The following is a 27,223-nucleotide window of genomic DNA, read 5'->3' on the forward strand; positions in this document are numbered from 1 at the left end:
TGACGTCACCGCCCGCGCGGCCAATCGCCGCCGCCGCTCGCCGCGGGCATGGGACTACATTTCCCGGCGAGCCCCGCGGCTCCGGCGCGCTGCGGGCCCGGGGCGATGGAGGCGCCGGTGCAGCGGCACCGAGCGCGGTACAAGAGCCCGGGCGGGCCGCCCTGGAGGGAGATGTACCGCAGGGTGAGCGGGGAGGGGGCTGGGAGGGGGGACATGGGCTTCCTCCTCCTTTGGGCCCTGTTCGGTCTCCCGGGGCCGGCCGCACTGGTCCCGCTGGAGCGGCTGAACGCGTTCCGAACTCCCTCTGCGAGCCGCCAGAGTTGCCCCCGGTAGAAATTGTCATCCAGCTGCCCTGCAGCCTCTCCGGGACATGGCCGGCCCTCACCGCCTCCCGCCCCCTGCCCCGTGTCGCACCCCCCGGGGCCTCCCCCCAGCACCCCACCCTCCCCGTGTCCCCCTCAGGGATTGCCGGTGTCACAGCTCCTCCGCGGTGTCACCCCCTGCGTCCCCCGCCATCCCCCCGTGTCCCCCCGAGCCGGCGCTGACGCTCTCCCCTCTCCCCAGCGCTGCATGGAGCGGCTGAGGAGCAGCCGGGCCAAGCTGCTGGACCGGTACCGGCAGGCCGGGGACGGGGCGTGCGGGGCGGCCCCGGGCGCGCTGCTGGTGCAGGAGGTGATGGAGCAGGAATGGCAGGAGCTGCGGGATAGGCTGCCCGGCCTCCGCGGAGAGGAGCCCATGGAGCAGGTCAGTGCTGGGTCCCCAGCATCAACGCCACGTGTGTGATACAGGGGTATCAAATGCAGCTCCCTGCGGGTCTGACTTCAGCCTCTCGCTGGAGCTGACAAAGCTCAAGAGCTGCAGGGTGCCCCAGTTCTACAGCTCAGGCAGGGTGTTGAGCTGTGAAAGTGCCTTTGGGCCTATGAGTGGGTAACTTCCTTATTTCCTCCACAAACAGCCTGTGGATCACAGCAAAGGGTTGGTTTGCTCATCTGTGCTTTTTATAGCTGTCTGTCACTTCCCTCTCCTGAGAATGGGAATGAAACCTGAATGCCTTGGAATGAAACCTGAATGCCTTAAAAAGCAAATTTTTGGACGAGCTGTGCTTGGATCCATTCTGGCTGGCTTTACACATGTGATTACAGTACAGCTTGCTTCCTACAGTGCATGGGTTTGCAAATACAGGGATTTACTAGACAGGAGAATAACAGTGAATTTATGTTGCTGTGACAGCTCAGTCAGGTGCTGGAAGTGAGAAAGTGGCTGGAATGGGAGGATCACTGACTGATTCACCTTTTAGATGCTGGAGGACCCTGATGAGCTGGCAGTGCTGGAAGAGATCCAGCAAGAACTGATCTTGCAAGGTAAGACCTTTACACATTTTTCTGACTCTTATTTGATATGTAATATTTCTGACTTCCTAGTAATGCAGAATAGCTGAGGCTGCACTTCTTGCTTCTAGCAAACCACGTGATATAGGGGAAGAGCCTCCTTAGAAGTCTTGGTGTTGAGGCTTTGAGGTATTGAGACCTCTTCTCACAGTTTTAAGAGTTCAAGTGGCATTTTAAGGTCTCTGAGAGAGGCCAGAGAAACAGGACTGAGATGTCTGTGAGCTCTAGGAACCTTTATAAATCAATCCAGAATGTTTCTAAAGTGCTGATAGGAAAGTAGAAAGACCCATATGAGACCAGCTGAGCCATAGGAAAAACTGGATTGGCAGGAATGATTTCACCAAGTGTAGAAATCTAACTCAAAGGAATTAAAGTTCTTAGAAACTTGTATCCAGCCCAGCCTGCATCTGCCCAGCAGCTTTTGCCTGTGCTGCCCAGGCACTCCCTGAGGGAGTTTTGCTGTGCTGTGTTGTTGCAGAGCAGTCGGTTATCGAGGAGTACGAGCGGAGCCTGCGCTTCGATGAGGAATGTCTCAATGCCATGCTGGACGGCCTGGATGCCACTGACAGGGTCATCTGCCCAGTATGTAGGAAGTAAGAAAGCCCTTGGCATTGGAATCAGATTCCCCACTCCCCTGCAGCAGTTTGGGCTTAGAAATGGGCGGAGAGAGGCTGCTATTCATTTCAACAAAATAAAAGCGCCGGAACAATGATCTAAATCTAATGGGGGGAGGTGTTTGGGTTTTCCTGGTTTGGGTTGGTTTTTTTTTTTGCTAAAATCTACCCTTGTTCTGGGTGTCATGATGCTCATTGTTTGCTCTTGCCAGGAATAACCTGACTGTGAAGGCTCACTTGGTTTGTTGCCAGTGTGGATTGTACATCAGCACACAGGTAAGCTGCACTGTGGCACGTTGTGTGTGGGACCTCTGCTGCTGCAGAGGCAGCTTTAAGCTACAGACAGGAACTTTAGCTGACTTTTAATCAATTATTCCCAGGATATGACAGAAGGGAAGCTTCAGTCACTTCTGGAAAGCACCTTGACAGAACACAGTCAGAGGTGCTTGCACAACCCTGAGTTCACTGTCACCACTGGCATGGAGGAGGAAGCCAGTCTGCTCATGAGCTGCCCGGTGAGTGTAAATGTCAGGTTCCTGGAAAGGATCTCTGCTTAGATCCATGTCTCAATTACATGGGCAGAAACCACAAGTCCATTGATCCCAGGGGTTTGTGTGGCTGTCTTTTCAAAAAATTCCTTGGAAATGGCTTTACCTTTGACCACCAGTAACCACAAAAGAGAAGTTCCAAAGTACACACCTTTAACTGCTGGATTAGGGAATCTTTCAAGGACCTGTCAAATTTAGTGCCCTAACTTCAGCCAACAACTTCTACGGCAGCTGGTGAGGGGTCAGTAGCTCTGACCGAGGAAGCTGTGACCGGTCCGGAGAGATGGTCCCGAAAGGAATCGTCTTCCCGAGGCCCGGTGTCTTCCCTCAGCCGCTGGCTGGAGGGCCCGTGCAGAGGCTGTCAGCTCTTTAGTGATTGTCAGCTCGTGATTTCAGCTCAGCTCTGCAGGGCAGCCTCCAGGCCAGACCAGGGAGAGAGAGACGAGAGGCCCATAGAGCTGTTCTGCACGAGGGAGCTTTATTGGTCCAGCGAAGGGGAGGCCAGGGACGAGCATCTCTCTCTCTCGCAGGGGCAGGGGGCCAGCTTTATAGGGATACAGGGGGTGGGTGTCAGAGGGTAAGGGCCAATGGCTTACAAAGGATCTGCATAGGGTCTCCCAGGGATTCTGGGTCTGTCTTCTTCTCGCCACAACTGAAAAGTGGCTGCCTTTCCAGGGGAGTCCTGCTGGGAGGTTAAGCACTCTCCTTATCTCAGCAGACCCCACAAACTTCTAAGTCTTGTGTGCACCAGCTGTTCAGATAAGTGGTTCTTGAAGAAACGTTTTAAAAATTACCTGTTCAAGTCTCCTCAAAAGCTTCATGCAGGCGTCTCAGAGAACACACAGCAGCCCTTTGGCTCAAGCTAGAGCTGGTACTTGCTTTGCTATGTAAAACTAGTGTGAGGACAGTGTTAAGGACAGAGCATTTCAAATAGAGCCATAGAATTGTTTAAGTTGGAAAATACCCCTAAGATCAAGTCCAATCATTCCCCCAGCACTGCCAAGGCCACGCTGACCCATGTCCCCAAGTGCCACAGCTACGTCTTTTAAATCCCTCCAGGGATGGTGACTCCAGCACTGCCCTGGGCAGCCTCTGCCAGTGCTCAACAAAACTCCTTTGTGAATTTTTTTCCCTAATCAAGAGTTTTTCCTGTTCAAATAGTTTTGAACTTTTAACATTAACACAGCTTCTCTGGTCAACTTTTTTGTGAAGGTCTGTGACTCCTGGACGATTCTCCTCTAGGTTGATTCAGCTGCTGCTTTACTTCTGAAAGACTTCAAGACTAAACTTCACCCAGAGCTGCTAGGACTCTTGTGTACATACTTCTAACTGCTGTGTCAAAAAGACACTCCAAAAGGCAGTAATATTGCCTTGACCTGCACTTTTAATCACACAGGACATGTTTTGAAATAAATATATTTAGTTTATTTTGGCCTTGGTGTTGTCTTTAATGCTGCATCAATGATCTCACAACTCATGCTAGACTTCAGCTTTCTCTGTGAGCTTAAATAAACTTAAACCTTAAATAAACTAACTAAATAAGCTTAAATAAACTTAAATAAAGCTTTCAGGCAACAATTGGAGGCACCAGTTTAAGTAGAAGTGCTTCTGCCATCAGCAACCATCACTACCCCAAGGACTCTCTGAGCAGCTCTGGCACAAACACTGCCATCACTTTCATGGCAGCTCTGGTACAGCAGGAAGAAGAGAAAACACCCTTTTCAGTGATATGTTGAACAGTTTTTATTCTCCACATTCATTCTTAATTGTACAAAACCTCCCATGCAGGGCAAGGCAATTCTGGCTCATAGCATCAGAGAACTTGATTGGGGCTGCGCCATCACTACACATCCCAAATCCAAGTGAGAATCCTCATTCTCCCATTCTCCACCTTCCAAGTTACTTATTCCCTGTATCCACTGTGAAGATATATTTGGGTATTGCTGGATGAAGCAGCACTGTGGAATACCCACACTTGAAGCTAAGTTTCCTAGCCTGACCTACTGACATTTGACAAAGCTTTTAAGGTCTTCAAGGAATTTAATGTACTCCTGGTGCTCCAGGGCAGTGCTGAGCTCTATTAACTCATCAGCAAAGGTGTTGTCCACTCCTCGGTCAGCCAGGAAATCCATCAAGTGATCGTAGAGAGCCTGGAGCAAGGAACAGAAAACTTTCTTAGTGGAACACACCTGGATAAAATGGCCCCTGGCAACTGGCACTTCCTCACAGGAAAATCAGGCCCAGCTCCCACAGGCGGGCAGGCCTGACCTTGGGTGAAACATTGGAATGGAAAGGACCATGGAACAGGTCATAAAAACCCAAACCCAACACTACAAACGAGCTGCACCCTGGAGATGATCCCCAGACTGTGGGAGTCCCCAGGGGAAGTCTGTCAAGGATGACACAGGCCAAGCTCTGCCCATCCCCTCTACCCAGGGGTGAACTGTTAAACACTTTGGAAAGGTATCTGATGTACAGGTTTGTTAGAAAGGCTTAAATCTGTTACAGTCACAAACTTTGCTTTTTCCTTTTCATACACATTTTTAATTAATTCCCTGTCTTAGGACAGAGAGAGGAAAAAAAGAATAATCAGTGTAGCATGTTCTGCAGCACACTGAGCAATTTTAACATGAATGCTTCTCAAGGGGATACACTCTAGGACTTACTCCTACATTCAGTTTTAAACATATGACAGCCTCAAACTAAAAACTGAAGCTTCTGAAAGCCTGGCATTGAAAATACAAGAGAAGAACACGGATTCTTGTGCCTATTTTTAGTGTTACAACTGTAACAGACCTGGAAAATCAGGACACAATGTATTTTATCAGCTACCACACTCAGATGCCTTTATCTACACATGGTATCTGATAAGCTACATTGTTAAACACACAGATCAAAAGATGGTTAACAAGTGTCAAAGCATCTCCAGAGTGCGATTCCCCGCTGGGAAATCAGCCTGCAAAACCTGGAAAGGAAGAAGTTCCACCTGTCTGTCCTGATTCCTGGTGATGCCACCAACACTGCACGACCCTGGGACCAGGAAACAGCCTCGGTCTGCAGCAGAACCACCAGCTCAGAGGCAGAGCAGGGGCAAGCGCTGTCTCAGACATCCAGACAGGTCTAATTCCCAAGCCAGGAGCAGAGGGACAGCCAGGTGAGGTGAGCTGAGCTGTCTGTGGCTTTTAGCAGCACCTACCCAGTCAAGGGAATCCGTGTTGAGGGTGTAGTTGGTGTCCTTCCAGTCAGCTTCTCCTGTGGGCTGGAAGCTGACCTCCCGAATTGTGAAAATATCACTTTCTTCCTCTCCTTCATGTCCAATCTGAGACAGGAAAACAGATGCAAGACATGCAGTTAGCTCCAATTAGTGGGCAGACTCAGCCAGCTCATCCCCAGGCTGGGAATACCTCAGGAAAAGCCCCGAGGCCAGACAAGCTGTGCCTCTCCCCTCTCAACACGTGCCTGTGAGGACAAGTACAGACATGCGCAGAACACAGGAAATCCTCTAGGGTTGTGCTGCCAGAAGGCACCTGATGTAAATCAGCAGCCTGAATTTTACAAATATATAAAAAACCTCTTCTCTGTGTTTCTAAATATGTCTTCCCATGTCTGCCTCACTGTTGTCAGCCAGGAGTGGCTGTTAAACATCTCTTAACATTTACAGAATAAACCACAAATACTCAGTGTGAGCAAAAGCTCTCAATTTTATTTTCTCCCCTCCTTTTTTTAATCCCTACTTCTCTACTGTAATTCTATAAACAGCCCAATAAGCAGCTGATCAGAAATTCCAGGGCAGGATGTGAGGAATGCCATGGAACATTTCCTCCCCACTGTTCTTGCGAACATAAAGCCTTTTTTTTGTGATTAAGAAAAAGAAGGAAATAAGAGGAGACTGGATATTGTGCAGATTCAGAAAAGCAAGAGATTACAAAGAGCAGTTAAATCCAACAGGGGCACAGTGATACTCACCTCATCTTCAGGGTAATGGCAGTCAAGCACAAGGGTCTGTTTTGTATCATCTTTTATTACTTCCACAACAAAGTTTGGAGTTGATGTAAGTTCAGGCTAAATAAGAGAACAGTTGCATCAGCACTGGAATCTGAACAGCAGCCAAAGCAATCACAGCACAGCCCAGCAACACAGCCCATCCAGCACTGGGTATTCCCTGACACCTTCCTCTATCCCAGATTGCTCCAAGCCCCGTCCAACCTGGTCTTGGACACTTCCAGAGATGGGGCAGCCACAGCTGCTCTGGGTACCCTGTGCCAGGGCCTCCCCACCCTCACAGGGAACAATCTCTCCCAGTATCCAATCCAGCCCCACTCCCTGTCAGTTAAAAGCCATCCCCGCTTAACCTGTCACTCCATTCCCTTGTCCAAAGTTTCCCTCTCCCAGTCTCCTGTAGCCCCTTTTGGTACTAGAAAGTGCTAGAAAGTCTCAGAATTCCTCTAATTTCTCCTCATAGACCCCTCCCACCCTGCTCTGCCTTTCTGCAGCAGAGAGGAAGGTCACACCCAGGGGACAGGCAGCCCTGGAAAAACTGCATTTTGTGACTTAATGCTCCCAAATATCAAGTAAAGGTGAGAAAAAGCCCCAACGCTTGAGAGCAAGGCTCCAGCTTCCCTAAGGCAAGATTCCAGCTTCCCTCTGTGTCACCAACATTAACGCACATCAAGGCTAAGTTACCTCCTGCTCATCAGGCTTCTGCTGTTCCTGCGTGTCTTCTTCAGCCGAGGGTGGAATGCTGTTATTGATGTTGAATGTTACCGTTATCCTGCAGAAGAAACAGAAACAATTCGTTTGAACACAGCCAAAAAATGCCCATCAAAATGCGTCTTTTAAGCCCTCATTCAGAATTCACAGTGTGAACAAAACCAGGTGCTGCAGTTAAAGACACACCTGAGAGAAGCTGCTCCCTCCAAGTTCTCTCACTTCTTCAATTTTTACTGAACTGTTATTTTTAAAGCAGGAAGACCATGTGAAACTTTGTAACACAACACACAGTAACAAACTGCAGTGAAAAAAGTGCCTTTGGCCCAAAGTGGTAAAATAAAGAGCCTCTGCCCCGTGTTGTTTGGGACATGAGCACATGGAGAAGCCTGGTCACTGAGACCCACCCACCCTCGGGTGCTGGGGACCCTTCCCAGACCCCACTTACTTCTCCCCCGCGATCTTCCGCACCAGCTTGGCCTCCGTGCCATGGACCTCCAGCTCCCACCCCCCGGACACCTTGGGCAGGGACTTGTGCTTCTGGATCTTCTTCTCCTCCTTGATCTCATCTGTCAGGAACTGCGCAAAGGCTTTGTCTCCTGGCAAGGAAAGAAAACAGGGTTAGGGAAGGGGAGGGTGAGGGAGAGGGGAGGAATCAAGGAAAGGGGGAGGTAAGGAAAGGGGGGTAAGTTCAGGGAAAGGGGTGGGGGGAGGGAAAGGGGTCTTGGTGAAAGGAGGGTTGGAAAACAACAAAAGGATAGTTAGGGAAAGGGGGGTAAGAAAAGAGGAGAGTAAGAAAAGGTGAGGTAAGAAAACGGAGGGTTAAGGAAAGGGGGGGTGGGGTTAAAGGAAGGAGGGGTAGGAAAAGGTGGTTCGGGAAAACGGTGGTTTGAAAAAAAGGGGGTTAGGGAAAGGGGGTTTGGGGAAAAGGGAGTTGTGAAAAAGGGGGTAGAGAAGGGAGTGTAGAGGAAAAGGGGCTTAGGGGATGACGGAATTTAGGGAAATAGGTGGTATAGGGAAAACGGGGATTAGGGAAAGGTGGAGTTGTCTTAGGGAAAGAGAGGGTTAGGGAAAGAGAGGGGAGTAGGGAAAGCCCCCCGCCCCACGTGCTTCCCAGGGCGGAGGGGGGTGCAGCGCCCGTGCCCGCCCCGCGCCCTCTCAAGGGCGGCCCCGCTCCGTCCCCTCTCCCCGCTCCTTCCCCGCAGGTCCCCGCTCACCCTCGGTGTGCAGACCGCCGCACCCGCACGACACGCGGCCGGCCGAGCCCCGCCGCGGCCGCAGCAGCGCCGTCCGCCCCGCGCCGCCGCCCAGCTGCCACAGCGAGCGCGCCAGGGCCGGCGCGGCGGCGGGGGCCGGCAGGAGGGCGCGGGGGGACGCGGAGCTGAGCGGGCGGCGCGGAGGGCGCAGCGCGGCGGCGGCGGCGGAGCGCAGGGAGCGGGCGAGGAGCATCGTGCGGGACGCGGCGGCGGGCGAGCACTGCCCGCCCCGGAACCGCGCTCCGCTTCCGGCCCCGGCGGGCCCCGCGCGAGCCCCGCGGCCGCGGGTTCGAGTCCCGGCCCCGGCAGGACGGAGAGTGTCAACGGGGTGCCTGGTTCCTCGGATTCCTGACTCTGGAATGGGCAGGGATGGCATGGACAGAGCACCAGTACCGGCCTCTTCGCGGGTGAAGGCAGAAAGGGAGCTTTAGGAATGTGGGAGAGAGGCACAGGTTTTATCCCAGACATCATCCCACTCCTAATTATGAATCGGGGGGATGGGGAAGCAGAGATTAAATGATTTACTAAGAATCGGTTTGTTAGGAGCAATGCATACCGCTTGCCTAACACTTATGGTGCCTACCAAAGCAGGATGAGAAGATACGAGACTATTGATAAAGGGAAGGAATCTTGACCAAAGATCCTGTTTTTAACCTAAAGCTAACTCAAACCAGTCTTGGAAGTTTGGACGTGGGCCAGGGACATAAAGAGCATGCACAGGGAAGAAAGGTGAAAAGGAAGACCCTTTACTTCATCTGAGGAAGACTCTTATTTCATCTCGGAGACCCCTGCCCACGACCACCAGACGACACTGCACAAGCGCAACGTGGATGTAAATGACTTTTGGGCTCATTGTAATACGAGGCGAGGCTAGGGCGGCTAGGTAATGAATATGTATAGATGTGTTGAGAAACTCAGTGAATATGGAACTTGTAACCCGATAAATACCAGGCTGAATGCAGCTATCGGCACGCATGACTTTGGAGGAATTATCCCCCATGCATCCCAGCGCTGGAATAAACATACTACTTCACCGGAATAAGTAGTAGTGGAGTCTTTCCCGCTCATCACTTAGGACTGCCAGTGTTCAGGCCAGAGCGTGGCGGTCTCAGAAAAAGAAAAAATGAATGTTTGGGTTTTTTTTTTTTTTGCTCCTTGAGCACTGGGTATTTTAGAGAAAAGACTGACTAAGGCAATGTTTCCTGGCAGCAACCCTTCCCTTTGTCCAAAAGCTGGCACTAGTGCCCAGTATTGAGAAGCACAGAAGGCCCATTTGCTGCTCACTGCCAGGCTGGACAAGGAGAGCATCCACAGCACCCCATTAGATTGATACCACCCCATCAAAGGACCGGAATTCTAACTCCCAACTCCACGCAGGTGTCTGAGCACTGCACATGTAAATGGCAGAGTCCACTCTGCACAAGAAGCACAGATTCACCGTGCCACCTACACAGATCTTTAAACCCAGACTCCTGACAACAAACACACTTCCATGAGAACTGAAAACACCAGTCCCATGATTATTTGTTCTGTACCTCACAAAACAACACGCAAAATTTGGATTTTCACCATCACTTCTTTATTCTGGAAGAAAACATACAAATCCAATCTCAATAAATACCCATCCCCTTCCTTAAGCACACGTAAACTACCCTGCCTATATAAAATGTGGTTATACATACATTCATTATAAAAACCTTTAAAAAATAAGTCTTTTAAGGTGAAGCTGAACCCCCTGAGCCAGCTGGTCCAACATCCACGGGTCAGCTCTTGGCCGTCCGGAGCTTCCTGCGGAAGTAGTCGGGCGCGGCCTCATGCAGCCACTCTGCGTCCACCACGCACAGGTCGCGCATGTAGCACTTGTTGGTGCGCAGCAGCCCGTTGTACACCACGCAGGCCGGCTTGCACTGGAACAGCACCGAGGACGGGTGGATGGCCACCACCTGGTGCGAGTCCACGGTGCCGTAGGAGCCGTCGGGCCGCAGCTCGGCCGCGTTCATGAACAGGCTGTGAGCCAGGCAGCGCCGGACGCTCGCGGTGTCCCCGCGCGAGGACTCGAGCGGCATCGACACCTGGGAGACACGGGAGTGAGCAAGCACAATCTGCACCCTGGGGGGGGACAGCCCTGTTTCAGTGGGCTCTCTTCAGGAATCCTGGGGGATTTTCCTGTGTCAGAATGCCTGGGGCTCACTGGGAATTCAGCTCGAGTGGATGCTAGGCTGACCCAGACTAAGAGCCAATAAAAGGGATGGTCACTCTCCTTCTGGAAATGAGTTTTAGGCCAACCAGCATTCACAAATGATACCCCAGACTGCCAGGGGTTCAGCAGCAGCTCCTAAGCTGTGCCCAGCAGGAACAGCGCTGAGGGGAAGCTGCTGCCACACTGAATGCCTGACTCCATGAAGAAGCCAGCCAGCACAGGTTGCCGAGGCTGACAGCACTCTGTGGCACACACAGCACAGTCCCACCTGCACTAGAGCAGGAGAAACCCTTGGCAAAACCTGTCCCCTCCCTGAGAAGCCTTCTCAGAGGTTCCCATTTCTCCTTGACCCACTAAGCCCTGCAGCTTTCAGATTTTGGGATGTAACTGCACAGTCAGGAATTTTACCCAGGTATTTATAGGAAACTGAAAACAACCCCACATTTTCTCACTCCCAGGACTTGGCGCACAGTAACATCAGTTTGGGGGACAAATAGGAAAATACCAACAGGTGAAACAGAGAAATAGAATATGGCAGCAAGTTACCTTTACACAAATGTCCCTGAGCTGAGCTCTGACTTCTGCCATCAGCTTCATGTTCCTGCCGTTGATAAAGTTCTCTCTGCACCATCCCTGCAGCAGAGACACCAGTAGTTGGAAGGGGATATTTCTTCACCCCAGGAGCATGACAGCCTTTGGATACCATGAAAAGCAGAATCCCCCTTACTACCTGCCTCAGAGAAAAGGTGCTGACCCCTTTCCTGGTCATATTTCTATCCCTCTTTACTCATAACTTATGACTAGCTTCCCCCCCCCAGTGCTAAGAAACAACATGTGGTGGTTCTTTTCCCCCCTCAGAGTTATTCTGCAAGGCCACCATGTGCTGCAGAACAGCATTTGCTATCCCACAGGTGGTGAAAGCAAATCAGGTAAGAATGACAGGTGCTGCAAGGAATGGGGTACATGACTCCACAGATCCACAAATCTATCTGAGGGGTTCACAGGGTAGGATAAATCCAAATCTGCTTTTACATATGTTCAGTGTTTTTCCAATGAATCCTGTCACAGAGCATGTCCAGGTATTTACCATCAAGTCTCAACACTCTCCCACTCCCCTCCTGTTTCCAGCTGGAACCAGGGAAGGAAGAGACCTGGCTGTGACTACAGAACGGGCCCCACAGAGTTTTGATGACCAGCTTTGCTAGAGCTTTCTGTAGGAACCTTTGTTACCTGAACTTCCTTCCATTCCCCAGTTGCAGAGGATGAGTCCTCCTTTCTCCCTGTGCTGGAGGACGCCTGTGGCACCAGCCACGGAAGATGCAGGTGTCGCTCTGCTCTCTGCTAAAAAACTCCTCACCTCATGAGCTCAGACAGCCGTGGCACCCTCAGATCATCCCACCTTGTGCCCGTTGACGTTCTTGTAGGCCCTGTACACGTTGAGCAGGGTCAGATGATCCCCCTCACTGGAGATGAATTTCTTCCTGACAGCCTGCACCTCATCCCGCTGGGCAGGGGGGTTGTGCAGGACACTGTCCACTGATAACAGGGACACGATGGTCAGGATCTCCTCTGCACAGTGGAACCTGGGGGACACGAGGATGGCCTGCACAGACACAACAAAACTCATCTTTGGTCCACCAAATCCACTTCATCTTTCTGCTCCCTGGCAGCCCAGGAACTTGACCAAACATTGCTTAGGACAATCTCACAAACATCTGGGCCTAGGAACAGCTGTGAATCCTCCACTGGGCTCACCAAGCACCTTTAACAGCAGCTCCTGGGACTGACCAGTGCATAACCAGTACGAACACAGTGACTGACACCAACTACAGCAACAAAGACATCATGGACCTGCTAAACCATCCTGAAAATTGCAAGGAAATTTGCCTTGTTCACCTTCAGAGGTGCCAGAGGAAATAAACTGTCTTTTAAAAAACTTTCCTGAATTAAACAACAAATGTCAAGCAATCCAGCACAAGGGCAGTAAATTATGTACATTAATGTACAGCAAATGTACCAGTACAGCTGCAAACACCCCAAATTTCACACCTTGTTTAAGGACTTTCAAAGAGAAACACCAATGCTACAGAGGTGAGTACATGAGATTAAAAAAAGTTAAATTTTCTGCAGTTTTTACCTTGGAGAATTTTGGATCCAGTGGAAAGGCTGCCATTTTCTTTCCCAGGGGGGTCAGGACAAGCTGACCTTCCTTTTGTGTCACAGCTCCCAGCAGGTCCAGCTGGTCAATTGCTGCTTGAATAGCATCTGCCAAAACAAGGACATTGGGCTGTGAGGCCTTCTGCCTCCCACTGAGGGATGTGAAGGATCAGCTGGTTCCATCACTGCCTCCCTCCCCTGGCCAGAGGGACAAACACTTTCCATTTAGAGAAATCAGGGTCCCAAAATGTGGTTTATCCTCCTCTATCCAGGAGAACAAGCGCCTTTCCCAATTTATTCCAGCTTCCCTTGGCAATCAGGGCACACCTTCATGTGCTTTATGACTCAAGACTGCTCCCAGCTCTTTTTCCCCAAGGCTGCCTTTGTAGCCACTTACCAGGAGATGGTTTGGACATGAAGTCAAAGGTGAGCACGTTGGGAATTTTCAGGGCCAGGAGCTGAAGCACCACACTGGCCAGGTTACACCTGTGTAGGCAGAAAAAACAACTGACCTAGCTCTCTTCTTCTATTTTATTCTCTTTTTCATAGAAGCTGAGATAGAGACTCAGAGCTGTGCTGCAGCTTGACAGAGACTGGCCTGATGCTGCTGGTGAAGCCTTACTTAAACCAGGAAGAGGCAAGTCCAAGATTTGGAGGACAGTCAGGAGAACTATTGCCTTATGTGTTTAGAGACTCAGTGCCCAACTGTCCACCCTGAGCAAAGGTTTCCCAGTTTTTCTGTTTAGTCCCCGCACTTCCATTTTTCTTAAGTCACCCCGTCAGCCCCTAGATCCAGTTCTGCTGCTCAGTTCTTCCCACAGCTCCAGCTGTACAAGGGGTGTGGCAAGGAGTGTGAAGCTTCTGTCCTCACCTCTGTATCTCAGGTGTTGTCATTTCATCGAATTTCTCGAAGTCCTCCTCGGTGTAGAGCCGGTAGCAGATCCCGCTCTCCTGTCTCCCTGCTCTCCCCGTGCGCTGCCAAGCCTGGGCCTTGGACACCTGCTGCACTGCCAGCACTTCCAGACCAGTGTCTGGGCATGGAAAAGCATCACCTCAGTCAGTGCCTGTGTCAGGCACAGCTTTGGAAAACACGGAGCATTAACAGTAAGAATTCCCAGAGTTTGCCATTCAAATACGGCTCAGAGCTCACTTGGTTCAGCACCCTGAAGCACAGCGAACTATCCATGCTGTGCCCATGAAGAGAAGATTCACATTGGACAGATTTTTACCCCCTCATGGCTGATACTCAAAAAAACCCATAAAAGCACCACCAAACCCCACACCCAAAACCTGGGACATTAATTTAAACAGCACAGAGGGTGTCTGAAATCCTCATTCAGTGGGGCTTATGGCCTCCAGTAACTTTTACAAACCCAACCCAGTCTTGGCCCTGTTCCTCCTCAGAATTCCTCACCAGGGCTGTACTTCTTGGCTTTGACCATGCCTGTGTCCACAACAAATTTTATCCCCGCAATGGTGATGGAGGTTTCTGCGATGTTGGTGGAGAGGATCACTTTGCGACAGCCCTGGGAGGAAGGACAAATCAAACCCAGGCCAAGGTCGCCCCAGAGCAGCTGCAACACAGAAATTCTGCTGCTTTTGGCCAGAGTGGGCCAAGCCCTGCCCCACATCATGAGCACACACTGTGCTTCCTATGCCAGCTCTCAGAAACTAAGGCAATCTCCAGTTTCTAATCAGCTTCTAAAACGTGCCTGCAGTTGCAACAAAATACACCACCAGACCAGCTGTTCTCAAAATATCTTTCAACAATTTTGGTTTCATTTCTGGCACAACATTTGAGTTCTTATTTATCTGCTGAGTAGGTACGAAAGAGCCTGAGGCAGCATAAATTCTTTTTCTTATGACCATGACAAACATTCCCAGGGTTTCAACTTTCTTAGTATTTCCTCCATTAGCTGCTGTAGCTTTTTTGTGACATGGACAAAAAATTCCTATGAAATGGGGGAAATTTCAATTCCTGTGCCCTTTTCACTCCCTCTAATCCTTCCTTCTTTTTATGATCCCACGCGACTTACTGCATCCATCTGTTAAAACCACCACAGTTGCAGTGTCTTATATCACACTGGAACCACTCAGCCTAAAGCCAACGGAGACTATTGCTGACTATCAGTACAGGCTGCTTTAGCCCCCTAAATTCCACATTCCAAAGATTCATGGAAGCAAACAAACTGCTCCTGCTCACCCATCCCATCCCCTCACCTCAGGGGTAGGTTTGAAGGCACGGAGCTGTTGGGAGTGGGGCAGAGAAGCATAAAGGGGCAGCACTGTCATCCGTGGGCAACCCTCAGGCAGATGCTGGGCAACGTCTCGACAGGTTTTGGTCATTGCTTCAATTTCTTCCTGACCAGTCAGGAACACCAGGATGTCCTGGCATGCAGGAGCTTCCTGGAGCCAGAGGAAAAAGCAGGTTAGGAGGGTTTGGATAGGAAAGGAGAACTGAGATGGTAATGAGATGTGGCCCTGGCAGCAAGTCAGTGAAGCAGGCAAAGAAGAAAAGACACACATGTCGTGCAAGGTATGCAACAGCCAGAATTCCCACTGGATTCACCAGAAGCAAACAGTAAATCACATTTTGAGAGATCGAGTGTTAAAAGAATGGAGGAATTGCTGTGTCCTCAAGTAACTGTCCAGGACAGGCAGAGAGAGCCAGCAAGCACCCAGGCACAGAGAACTCAGGTGAGGGGAACATTCAGGTTTTAAGCATGAGTTGACATTACAGAGCTTTGCTTAGCAGCCTCCTTTCAGCTCCAGCCTGAGTACAGGACCCAAATCCCAACAGCAGCAGCAACTTCAAAGCACTAAATGCAGTTTAATGAAATAAGACAACAATCCTGGTGTTTGACAGCCAAACATCCAGGCACAAAACACCAATCCCTGGCCCCAGAGGGACACAAGCCTGGCCGGACCCCCATACCTGGTGGATTTGGAAGATGGACACCAGTGCTGCCTGCAGGTAGTCGCTCTGCCGCTCCTTGGTGTAGAAGATCTCAATGGGATGCTGCCGGCCTTCCAGATAGATGACAGGAGCTCCACTGAAATACTGGGAGAACAGGTCAACATCCATCGTGGCTGACATGATGATCACCTTCAATGGGAGCACAGGATGGGTCAGCACTGCAGCTTCCGTCCAGCTGGACACTGACAAGTCAGGACCAGCCAAAAGTCAGCTTCTGGATCCTGAGAATCATGCTCAGAACAGCTCACAGAGTTTGGGACAGAAGAGAGTGATTTCCCCTCGTTAAAGCCATCAGCTTTTTAATACAAGCAGAAAGTGTTGGTGGTGTGGAATGAGACCATGCAAGGACCCTGCCAGGCCCCTCCAGCAAAGCCAACGTGCTTTCACACAAATTCCTGACATGTCCACCCATTCCATGTGCCCTTCCTGGGAATGAGCATGTCCCACAGCTGTCCCACCAGCCACAGCTCCTGCACCCAGAGTGCTCTCAGCAGCAGTGCCAAAACCTCCCCAGCACTCTGTCTAGTCTAGAGCTCACACCCAAGGGGCTTTTATGGAAAAAAGGTATCAAGGAGGTAACAGATACCTTGTTTGGAGGTGTCGTATCAGGCCCCCACATCACAAGTTGGGCAGACACCCTTAACTATTCAGTTTAAAGAGACTTTTTAGGAACAGAAAAATGGTCAAGGCTGAAAATTCCAAACACTTTGGAAGGCCCCAGGAGATGCTCAGAGCCCAGCCCCACCCCGCCCTTCGCTGCCATCCCGGATGAACACACTTTCAGTGGCCGCAGGCCTCGTTCCTTTCGCTTCTTTTGGGCAGCTTTGACCACTCCGAAGAGCACATCAGTGTGGATGGTCCTCTCGTGGGCCTCGTCCAGGATGACCACGCTGTACTTGTGCAGCAGAGGGTCCCCGATGGCCTCGCGCAGCAGCATCCCGTCTGTCAGGAACCGGATCCTGGTCTCGGCACACGAACAATCATCGAAGCGCACTGTGTAGCCAACCTGGGGAAGGGATCACACAGGGATTATGGGCCACAAACACTGGCATTCCTCACTGCCATCGTGCCACAAGAAAGGACTACAAAGCCCCTGGTCACTGCATCGGACAGAGCCAAGCAGAAGTGCAGGGAAGCTCTGGAAAGCAGAGCAGTTTATTGCTGTCTGTGAGCAGGTCACCTTCCAAATTTAACCAGCCACCCAGAGGATACTCTCAACATCTCTAGTTGGCTTCTTCCTAACTAGAAGTTCATCACAAATGCCCCCCAAGTTTCCTTTCCTTCCTCCCTCTGCTAGAAATGATTCCAGGCTCCCCAAAGATTTTACGCAGGGGAAGCCTTTCTCCTCTGCTTTTCTCGCACAGACCTGCAGAGATTCAGCACTCTGCTCTCCTTCACAGTGACTTCTGATATAAGGAGCAATGGAAGAGAACACAATATTTTTTAGTTTGATTCATGAATCAGTATTTTTTCTAATGGAAGAACCCAGATAATAATCAAGAAGTACAATACCACAGGGACAGACCATGCCCACCCTGTCACGAGGCAGGTAAAGAGCCATTTTTCTCCATTCATTTAATTACAGAATCACAGAATATCCTGAGCTCGAAGGAACCCACAGGGATCACTAAGTCCCAATCCCTGGCCCTGCACAGACACCCCAACAATCCCACCCTGTGCCTGGCAGCGCTGTCCAAACGCTCCTGGAGCTCTGGCAGCCCCGGGCAGTGCCCATTCCCTGGGGAGCCTGGGCAGTGCCACAGCACCCTCTGGGGGAAGAACCTTTCCCTGATATCCAACCTAGACCTCCCCTGACACAGGGGACTCCAGCCATTCCCTCAGGTCCTGTCCCTGGTCACAAGAGAGCAGAAATTGGAACTGCCCCTCAGGAGGAAGCTGCAGACCCTGGTGAGGTTTGGCCAAATTCTCCACTTCTCCAGCCATTCCTATTATGTGGTCCCTCCTGACCATTCACCATCTTTGTGTCACTCCTTTGAGCACTCTCTAACAGCTTTACATCCCTGTTATACTGTGGCACCCAAAACTAATTATGAAATTAAAACTATCATCGCTGAGGCTGGTTATTATCCTACCCATTAAAGCCTGATAGGGTCCCATCCCCACTGCAGCACGAAACCAGAATTCATGTGTACATCAACTTACCAGCCTCCCCAGCTCCGTCCTCTTCTCCTCAGCGACTCTGGCAGCCAGGGTGACAGCTGCCACCCTGCGGGGCTGGGTCACAGCGATGACACCAGGGTGGCCAATTCCTGCTTCGTACAGGTACTGAGGGAGCTGAGTGGTCTTCCCCGAGCCCGTTTCTCCTAAGGAACATCAAGGGAATAGGGTTTTTCCCCTCCACCTTTTATAGCATTGACAAACTCGGTTTTTTATGTTAACTTTTAGCCTTATTTCAGGATGGGGATGCTGAAGACAGGGAGAAAAATTCCCACTACAAAGCAGTGGCAGGTCAGAGACAAAACCCAGTGCTCTCCTCTTGCTGCTGGGCCACTCCTCTGCAGAGCTCCCTCTGCCCAGGTGCTCTCCAGCCACACTCTGGTTTAGAAACATATTCCAGCCTCTCTGGAGGTGAAGTGTCTGTGGTGTGGCATTAATAGGAGTGAGATACAAAGCATTTTTTAATTTAATTCCAATAAATGCTAAGTCTTTAGACTACCAGGTGGAAAGTTGTATGTCTTCAGCTGCTGGAAGTCTGACAAAAAGGTTATTAGTTTGGACTCACAGAAAGCACAAAAAAATCTGTGAAAAACCCTGAAAATGTAACTGAGGAGACTCTTCTGAAGAGAAGAGTTTTGCCATCTGGCTGTGACTAAACTCCAGGCAGATACCGAAAGGAGAGGGAAATAACTTCCGCCCGCTCCATAAAAACGAAGTCCCCAGCTGCCTTAACCAGCCAAAGCACAGGAATCACTACATTCCTGGTTCACCACATTTCAGATTTACACCCGGACCGTTTCTGGGCAGCTTTCCCCAGCCCACGCCGCTCGGTGGGACGCGGCCCGGCGCGGCACTCACCGATGAGGACGGCGCTGTCGAGGCGGCGGAGCCGGGCCAGCAGCGGCCCGCGGGCCCCGGCGATGGGCAGCGAGCGGCGCTGCACGTGTGCGGGCGGCGCGGCGCTCTGGGGCTGCGTGCCGGGGGGCGCCGCCTTGAACCGCTTGGCCGGAGGCCCCTCGCTGTCCTGAGCCATCGCCCGTCGCTGTCCGGTCCCGCGGGTGCTGTCCCGGGGCTCCGTCCGCTCCCGGCCCGGCCCGGCCCGTCGGGGCCACGCTCCACGGGCTCCCCGGTGCAGTGATGACGGCACTGCGCGCCCGCTGCGCGGAGCATCCTGGGAGTTGTAGTCCCGACCCCAGCGCCATTTCCACTGCTCCCGGTTCCGGGCACCCCTCGGAAAAATCCCGGACCCCAAACGGCAGCGAAATGCAGCCAAGGAGGGCAGAGAGCCGGCTGCAGGCAGGGCTGGGACATGTTCCCCTTCATGACTTGTCCCAATAACAAGCTACGGAAGGGTTCTCAAACACTGAACTAAAAGAACCCTCAAAAATAAGGTTTTGATCTAATTCCTGCCTCATAACCTATGCTGAAGCAACATTGTCCAAAACGCTTTCATTCTTGCTCTCTAGGAGCACTAAAAGCCTGCTCTAGGAACAATCAAAACCTCCCTCAAAAACAGACCAAAAAACCTGTAAAACCCCCAAAGCTCCCATAAGTTTTTATAACCTTTAACAGATAAAAATCCAGATACAAATTACCTCACACATTTTGTTTATCAGAATCTAACACACTGCTTGTGGACAAAGCATTTCCCCTGATTTCCCCACATATTCCTCTCCTGGACTATAAATTAAAAAAACTAAAACATGTAGCCAGTTTTTAAAAACAAAATCTGAAACGAGATATTCATGTGTCACGGGTGAGGCCATTCTCTAAAATTTCGAATGAAGATGCACCTTTAACTCTCTTTATCTATTATGATATAATCAATAAAAACCGACCCAGTACTTTCTATGGCAATTTAAGAACAACTGACCACGATGAGCTGAACTGAGCTCCAAACTCCTCTGTGGCCCCTCAGAGACATTTATAATCAATGTAGCTTTAAGCTAAGTCCCACTCAGCGTCACTGGCCTGTGCTGGACACAGCCCTCCCACAACAAATGTCATCCACAGACCACGGATTTCACATCCTGAGCAGACAATCCTGCGTCCTGCAGTTCGGAAACACTTGTGAAAAAAGCTTCAGTTATCCCTGTCTTTTCAAGGACTTGCTTTTTCCAGCCTCTGCTTTTTCACCTGCTGCCTCAAGACTACAGGATCATACAGAGGATTAACCAAAAAGGATCCACAAGACATTTTATTCAACTCATCATCATTTGAGTCCTGACTCCAGACAAGTTTCCTTCCCTAGTGCTGCAGGTCATTCAGTAACAGCAGAGGGCACGTGGGGGTGGGTGGATTTTGCAGGCACACCTGTTTAACCACCAGTCTCAAAACTGGGCACCTGAACACACAGTCCTTGGGGGAAAAAAACCACCAAAACGCAGCTTTGGCCTGCAGAACATTCCCAAAACCACAAACCCGACTGGCAAAATGAAAAGCTGCATTATGCTACATGTTGTATTCCTTGCAATTCAAAGACGACTGGAGACAGCAGCACCTCAGATCAAGAAACCTTTTGCCATTGAAATAGTGACTTGGCCTTTCAATCACCTTGTAGTTGTTTTATCCAAGAATAACAAAATGAGTTAAACCCCAAAAAGTTGGGTTTGTCCCCTGTAAAGTTTCCCATAGAGTTTCATGTATCAAATAACTTGAAAAAAATGCTTTAGAAACCACTTTAAACAAGTGTGGCCTTGTTAACTGAAGTTAACAGGAAATGGTTTCCAGTTTTAAATTTTTGGCTCCACTGGATTTAGATTATGTCCAGCACAATGAATTCCCTGATTGGGAAAGATGCTGGAAGTGTCTCAGGTGAGACTGCCATGTCATAAAGTGCTTGTATTCCAAACCATAGAGCTGTCAAAGAGTCCTCTCTGCGCTGGGGAAGGAGAGTCCCCACGTGGGACTGGATCCAGGCCAGTCTCTCCCAGGGGTGGCTGGGTTTTGGCACAAGCCCCGATTATCCCCCGAGGCGCTGCCCCTCTCCCCACGCAAATCCCCCCGGCCGCTCCTCTGGCAAGGGGTTGTAATTCGGGTCATCCTCCGGCGTGTCAAATATTGCTTTCCTGGAAAACACAAAGGATGGTCATCCTTTAAAAGACATGTTTCACAACAAGATCAAGACTGCTCACATGCTGCACATGGAACAGTGTCCTCCCTCAGTAACGCCTCGCCCAGGGAGTGGGATTTATGCCCAAGTCTTGCTCTCCAGTTTGGAACCACCAGGAAGGAGATCCCAAATCAAGACTGATGAGGTTCATCTTCTGCTATTTATGAGATAAATATTCTCTGACAGACATCTTCAGGACTGTCTGTGACTCTATGAAAATCCCTCAGAACCGTTCTGGGAGAGCACCACAGGGGATTAGAGCCTCCACACGACGGACCTCAGTGGGAGCAGCACCACTCAATACTATAAACACTTGAGGGTTTTTTCCCAAAATTGTGAAGTGAGGATGACTTACAGAAGAAAAAAACCATTAGATATCTTACATATTATACCTCAGTCACTGTTCACACCCAGCAGGGGACACAGCTTTGGTGCCACTAAAAAAAGCTGTCAGCAAAGCCTGACAAGTGTTATCAGAGAAAGCAAAGGTAAAATCCTTTAGCTCTTCTCCCAGTTAAGTTGGTCCCCACTTACACAAATGCCAGCTCCTTGTTTGGCAACAGGAATTAAAGAAAAAGCAAATCCAGACTTCCCCCCAGTTCTGTCTCTGCCCAATTCACCAGAAGCTGATGTGACTGGATTGCAAAGAGTTTTCCAAACAAACACTCTCTCCATGTCTCTTCCAAAGCAGCCACCAATACTCACAGGACAGACGGTGTTCTCAGGAGCCTCCCACCACCAGGCTGATTGGGAAAGACATCCTCTAAGAAAAAATATATATGTCCAACAGCAATGCCTGGTATAGAAACAAAAGCCAAATGGTGATTTTTCAATACTTCCCCTTTATAGCTCTCAAATGCTTTACACTAGACTTTTCAGGAAAACAACACACATTGGTTCTTTCACAGAAAATATGATACAGAAATACAAAACCTAAGGAAGAAAGCTAACAGCAGATAAAAAGCTTAACTTACACTACAAGACATTAATACAGGGAAAACTCCTTGTCATTATTAAAAATACTGATGTTTTGGCTCTATTAGAGTTGATAAAATAGTAATATAAACTATTTTATTTCAGTAGACTGATGCTATGGCCAGACAATGCATCAGGGCTGATTCCAAGCAATAAAAAACCAAAACATCAGAAGCTCTTTCCATCCTTATCACAGCACAAAACATGCTACAATGGTTAGAAATCAGAAGAGCCTGGTATAAATATACCAGAAGAACACCAAGCACTAGGGTATTTAGCCCTTGGATTTATCCACATTTTCTGTTTCATGTAAAACATGAGGAGGAACAGATCCTCGTGACTGTTGCCATTGCTCACCCAGGAGATCCACAATGATGGAGTTCCCCAAAAGCAGTGAAAAGCCCATCAGTACCCAGGGTAGAAACGGGGCTTGGAAGATGAGGAGACCGAAGAAGTTCATGCGGACGTAGGGATTCCTGCGGCTCCAGATGTACACCAGCATGATGGTGAATGCCTGGCCCAGGAACACCAAGTTCACAAACAGCCCAAAAAGCTGGCATGGGTCGTTAAGGAAACACTTGTGAGGTCAAGAATTTCACATCTTAATTTGTAATCCCATGTTTTCCACACAGCTGGTAACTTCACTTTCCCAGGTGCGAGTACACCAAACTACTGTCCATCAAATCCAACAGCTACAGCAGGATTCAGGGTACCTGCAGCATGAATAATCTCATTAAAGCATAAATTAATTCTTCATAGACAACCTGAGCATGATCCCACACTTGAGCAGTCCCCTGATAACCTCATTTCCATGATCAAGCAGAAAACAACCTGAAAAACCAGCAATAATACCAAAGTATTCAAAACCACTCAAACAAATATCAGTACTCCTTGCACAACAAACTATGTTAAGGTAACAGTAGCAACACGGTTTCTGCTCTCATTCACACATCTTTAGCTTTACTAAAGGAGCTTGGAATTACAACAGAAAGGATACAGTCATTAAAAGTCCTCCAAAAAGGAACATAAATACAAAATCTGCCGTCCGACCCCGGAAAGAGCCTTCCTCGAGCATGCGGCAGTACCGGTATCTGAGGCCACAGGTCAGGAAAATTCCATTGCAAACGAGTTTAAAGACAAATCCAAGCACAAAACGATTCAATTCTACATCAGCTTAAAAGTTTTCTATCATTTTACTGCATCAATTGGCTCTTTCTGGATACTTCAGCAGAGAGGGCGACCCAGGAGACAAAAAAAGCTACCTGGAATTTTCTCCTGCACCAGGTCAGCACCAAGCTGAAGGATCAGGCTTGTACACATTCTTAACACCACAAAAGTTAACTGGCAAAATTCTTCACCACTTAAGAAGGAGACCCCCTTGAAGGCCATTCATGACACCAAGGAAGTTGGCATTGCTGAATTCCCAGGAACTCAACTTTTCCTGTGTGCAGGTACAGCAACACTTCTGCACTCTGGAGCTCTGCTCACCGAGGGAACCAACACAACTTGGTGAAGGATACAAAAAGATCATGTTAAATAAAAAATTAAAGCCAACTGGTCCAAAGAATAAGTAGTTTGTGATTAACCTCCATATCTGGAAATAAGACAAATACAAGGACTTTAAACATGACAGCTTATTTTTATTGTCTAAAAAGATAAGCATGTAACAGCGAAACCGAAATCCCATTTACAGAAAACGAAACTAAGACCTATTTTAAGGTACAGTGGTCTGCACTCTGGCTTCAGTAGCTTTTAAAAAGTGTATTTCTAATACAAAAAGTACACTGTTTTGAGAAGACAAGCACTTACAAACTCTACAGCACAGTTTAAAACCTCCCGTGCTTCAAAACACACTTACTTGAAAGTGCTTAAATATTAACTCAGGGTTGAAATACAGCTGGAAGGGCGTGATAAGTTCTAATTGCTGAAAAAGAAGAGAACATTTTGAAAGGATCAATACAAGTGAAAAAAAATACACACCCAAACCAGCAACCCACTCCTGCGTGCCAAGAAGAGCCTAGCAAGTCCTCAATCAGCACTGTGAGTTTTCTGGCAAGTGGGAGACTCGATACAACACCTCTCTCACGTTGTTGTTGTTATTTATAAATACTTTGCACCTCCCCGGGGCCTATTTCGGGGATCCCCTCGCTCAGGGGCTCCTCGGGGCTCCAGACTCGGCTCTGGGCGGGGGCGATGCCTGAGGGCTCCCCTTCCACGGCTACCCCGCGCCCACCCCCTCCCAATTCCCCTCACGACCTCCCTCCCGCGGCACTGACCACGGCGGCAGTGGTGAGGACGCAGGCGGTGGTGTAGGCCCGGGTCACGGGCGGCACCTGCAGGTACTCCTGCCGGAACGTCTGGTACGCCATCTTGGCGGCCCCGCCCCGCCCCGGCCCGCCCGCCGCCGCGCCCGCCGGGCACTCCGAGCTCCCATTGGCCGAACCGCAGCGCCCTCCCTCCGCCCTGCGCTCTCATTGGCCGAACCGCAGCGCCCTCCCTCCGCTCTGCGCTCTCATTGGCCGAACCGCAGCGCCCTCCCTCCGCCCTGCGCTCTCATTGGCCGAGTACGCAGCCCGCTGCCGCCGCTCCGCGCTCCCATTGGCCGCGCTGCCATTCCCTCCCAGCGCTCCGTGCTGTCATTGGCCGAGCGGCCGCGCTCTCCGGACGCTTGGCCCGCCCGCCGAGGGACGGAGCGCTCGGTGATTGGGCGGTGCAGGTGCCCTGGAGGGCGCTGATTGGCTGCGGGCGGGGCTGCCCTGAGGCGGCGCTCGAGCGAGGCGGGAAAGCGGCGGCGGCAGCGCTGGGCTCCGGCCCCGTCCTCGGCAGCGGCCCCGGGCCCCGTGCTCGGCCCAGAACCCGAGCGGGAGGAGCGGCCCCGCTGCCTCGGGTAGCGCCGGGGAGCCCTGGGAGACCCGGCTTCCCCTCGCGGCTCGGCCGCGCCGGCCCCCCCCGCCGCCATGTCGGTGGATCCCATGACCTACGAGACGCAGTTCTTCGGCTTCACGCCCCAGACGTGCATGCTGCGCGTCTACATCGCCTTCCAGGACTACCTCTTCGAAATGATGCTGGTGGTGGAGGGCGTGATGCTGAAGAAGCTGGACGGCATTCCCGGCTGCAAAGTCAGCCCTTCCCAGATCCGGAAATGCACCGAGAAATTCCTGCTCTTCATGAAGGAGCACTTCGATAAACTCTTCGCTAAAATGGAAGAAGTGCTGCTGCAGCTGGTGCTGAACATCCCTAAGAACGTGCTGCTGCCCGAGGACAGGGTGCAGGAGCAGTATCCCTACAGCAAGGAGGAATTCCAGGCGCTGCAGGATGAGCTGCAGCAGCTGCAGCAGCAGTGCCGGGCAGAGGCGGCCGCGGAGCAGGCGCTGCGAGCAGAGCTGGAGGAGCAGAAGGCTGTCAAGGCCGAGCTGGAGAAGATTTTGCAGTGTTTTGATGGGCTTGAGAACATCTGCAGGGAGCACGGGGCCGGCAACTTCAAGGAAAGCTTTGCCCTCCTGACACAGAGCTCTAAGAAACTGCAGGATGTGCTGAAGGAGGTTGAGGAGAAGAGCAAAAAAATGAAGCGGCATGATCAGTTAATGTAATGGAAATTCTGACAAGGCAACAGAGCTCATAGGGAGCTTGCTTAAAATTACAGAGGCTTATCTTTCCCTTACTGCGCTCATCCTGCCTGGATCTGGACTAAAGACTGTTGAACTGTGCCAGTTTGCACCTCCCTAGGGCAGGAAGGGGAGAAAAGGCTGTAAAATGTAACTCAGATTGTTAACTTCCTAAGTTTTGGGTTGGATAACCGGGCTTTGAAAGTACCTTCCTGGCTACTGAATGTTACCTTTGAACACAATGTAGCACTTGCCCCTTTTAGGGGTTATTAAAACGAAGCCTCATTAAGAGTTTGCTTGTGTTTCTCAGCACAGCGCTACTGCTCCACAGAGCAGAAGCCACTGGAGGAAATGAGTAATTCCATCACTTTGCCCTACTTCACCTTATGTTGCTTTTTATATATTTGTTTGGGGGTTTTTTGTTGCCCAGCATCCTTTTCCTACTAAATAGCAAAGTTCCTTTTATTAATGTTTAATCAGATTTTCCTGTAAAAATGTTATGAAGACTGATAAGCTCTTGTGTCTTAATTAAACTTATTCTATCTGTACTTAATTTAAAACCCCTGAGTCTGTGCATCTTTCCACTGCAGTTTTTTATCTCCTGTTTAGTCCTATCATTAAATGTCAATATTAATTTCTACTTTACTAGCATAGAAGCTTAGAAGTCATTAACCCTGTGAATCATTTAGAGGTGACTGTAATAAAAAAAGTGTACTGAAAAGAGAAAACACAGTTTGGAATTCTTTCTTCCCTGAACTGAGACGAGTAAGATGTGAACAGTGTCAGCAGAGGGCACCAGCAGCCCGGCCCTGGGCTCGGCTCCACAGGAGGTTGGTCTATTTTCCAACTCAGTGTAACTTTCCTGGACACCAAGAATTACCGTGTTTCCTCAGATGAATCAGTTGTTTTATCGTTGTTTTATCCTTAATAAATAGGAGACACTTTTCCTGGGTGTTCTGTGCCAGGAGAGATCGCACACAGACTTGCAGAAAGCTGGACCCTACTGAGTTATACACCTCAATGCTGTATTTTCCTTTAAAAAGGAATTATTCCCATTTTCACACTCCTCTCCCAGCCAGAGAGAGATAATTTCAGCACCAGGCCAGGGTTCTCCCCAGTGCATCCTTCCCAGCTGGAGTGGGGAATGCTGGTCGTGAAGGTTGCCCTGGGCTGAGCCTGACCCACTCTGACCCCTGGCTCACATTTTGATGTGCTGCTGTGTCACCAGCCAGGGAAATGTGTCCACAACTAAATCTGAGACTGACCATCCCATCCTCCTGGTGTGGATTTAACCCACGCCAGCCTCGGGCCCTCCTGTGATTGCCTCTTCCCACCTGCTCCCAGAAATGCCATCCTGCCACATATGCTCCTGGCACTCCAGTCACCATAATGAAATATTTTACTATAAACTGTATCCTGATGCTCCAGAAAGCTGTGCAGGAACAGTGCCCTCGGGCAGCAAGCTGTGGCACCTCAGGGAATCATGGAATTCTTTGGCTTGGAAAA

At 50.2% G+C, this 27,223-nt stretch overlaps 5 protein-coding genes across 6 annotated transcripts; 2 read left to right on the forward strand and 3 right to left on the reverse strand.

Annotated features, from left to right (window-relative positions):
* Positions 1-76: 76 nt before the first annotated feature.
* RPAIN (RPA interacting protein) lies at positions 77-3,977 on the forward strand. 2 transcript variants are annotated; one of them, XM_048324897.1, is made up of 7 exons: positions 77-183; positions 565-744; positions 1,298-1,361; positions 1,867-1,981; positions 2,215-2,278; positions 2,383-2,517; positions 3,763-3,977. In XM_048324897.1, the coding sequence occupies exons 1-7, from the start codon at positions 106-108 to the stop codon at positions 3,790-3,792; spliced, it is 666 nt and encodes a 221-aa protein (XP_048180854.1). In that variant the 5' UTR covers positions 77-105; the 3' UTR covers positions 3,793-3,977. The 2 variants fall into 2 exon arrangements, 1 of the variants encoding a protein (XP_048180854.1); XR_007207749.1 differs by lacking the exon at positions 3,763-3,977 and having other exon boundaries at positions 1,867-1,970; positions 2,383-2,406.
* Positions 3,978-4,278: 301 nt separating this feature from the next.
* LOC125336410 (complement C1q binding protein) lies at positions 4,279-8,706 on the reverse strand. The gene is made up of 6 exons (XM_048324896.1): positions 8,475-8,706; positions 7,706-7,856; positions 7,234-7,321; positions 6,517-6,612; positions 5,747-5,869; positions 4,279-4,700 (listed from the first exon to the last, which is right to left on the reverse strand). The coding sequence occupies exons 1-6, from the start codon at positions 8,704-8,706 to the stop codon at positions 4,551-4,553; spliced, it is 840 nt and encodes a 279-aa protein (XP_048180853.1). The 3' UTR covers positions 4,279-4,550.
* A 1,363-nt stretch (positions 8,707-10,069) lies between these two features.
* On the reverse strand, positions 10,070-20,102 carry DHX33 (DEAH-box helicase 33). Its single transcript, XM_048324723.1, is given in 13 exon segments — positions 10,070-10,585; positions 11,260-11,346; positions 12,113-12,316; positions 12,851-12,978; positions 13,268-13,356; positions 13,742-13,901; positions 14,285-14,396; positions 15,091-15,276; positions 15,806-15,976; positions 16,626-16,853; positions 18,011-18,171; positions 18,884-19,178; positions 19,180-20,102. Coding segments are annotated over 13 exon segments (2,178 nt in total). The 5' UTR covers positions 19,228-20,102; the 3' UTR covers positions 10,070-10,276.
* Positions 20,103-20,195: 93 nt separating this feature from the next.
* On the reverse strand, positions 20,196-24,498 carry DERL2 (derlin 2). The gene is made up of 7 exons (XM_048324724.1): positions 24,389-24,498; positions 23,971-24,036; positions 23,633-23,706; positions 23,110-23,203; positions 22,470-22,665; positions 21,843-21,933; positions 20,196-21,093 (listed from the first exon to the last, which is right to left on the reverse strand). The coding sequence occupies exons 1-7, from the start codon at positions 24,479-24,481 to the stop codon at positions 20,988-20,990; spliced, it is 720 nt and encodes a 239-aa protein (XP_048180681.1). The 5' UTR covers positions 24,482-24,498; the 3' UTR covers positions 20,196-20,987.
* A 385-nt stretch (positions 24,499-24,883) lies between these two features.
* On the forward strand, positions 24,884-26,446 carry MIS12 (MIS12 kinetochore complex component). The gene has a single exon (XM_048324975.1). It carries the CDS (start codon positions 25,070-25,072, stop codon positions 25,700-25,702), a length of 633 nt encoding a protein of 210 aa, XP_048180932.1. The 5' UTR covers positions 24,884-25,069; the 3' UTR covers positions 25,703-26,446.
* The last annotated feature ends 777 nt before the right edge of the window (positions 26,447-27,223 follow it).

Source organism: Corvus hawaiiensis, chromosome 20 (genome assembly GCF_020740725.1).
Source record: "Corvus hawaiiensis isolate bCorHaw1 chromosome 20, bCorHaw1.pri.cur, whole genome shotgun sequence".
NCBI classification, from domain to species: domain Eukaryota; kingdom Metazoa; phylum Chordata; class Aves; order Passeriformes; family Corvidae; genus Corvus; species Corvus hawaiiensis.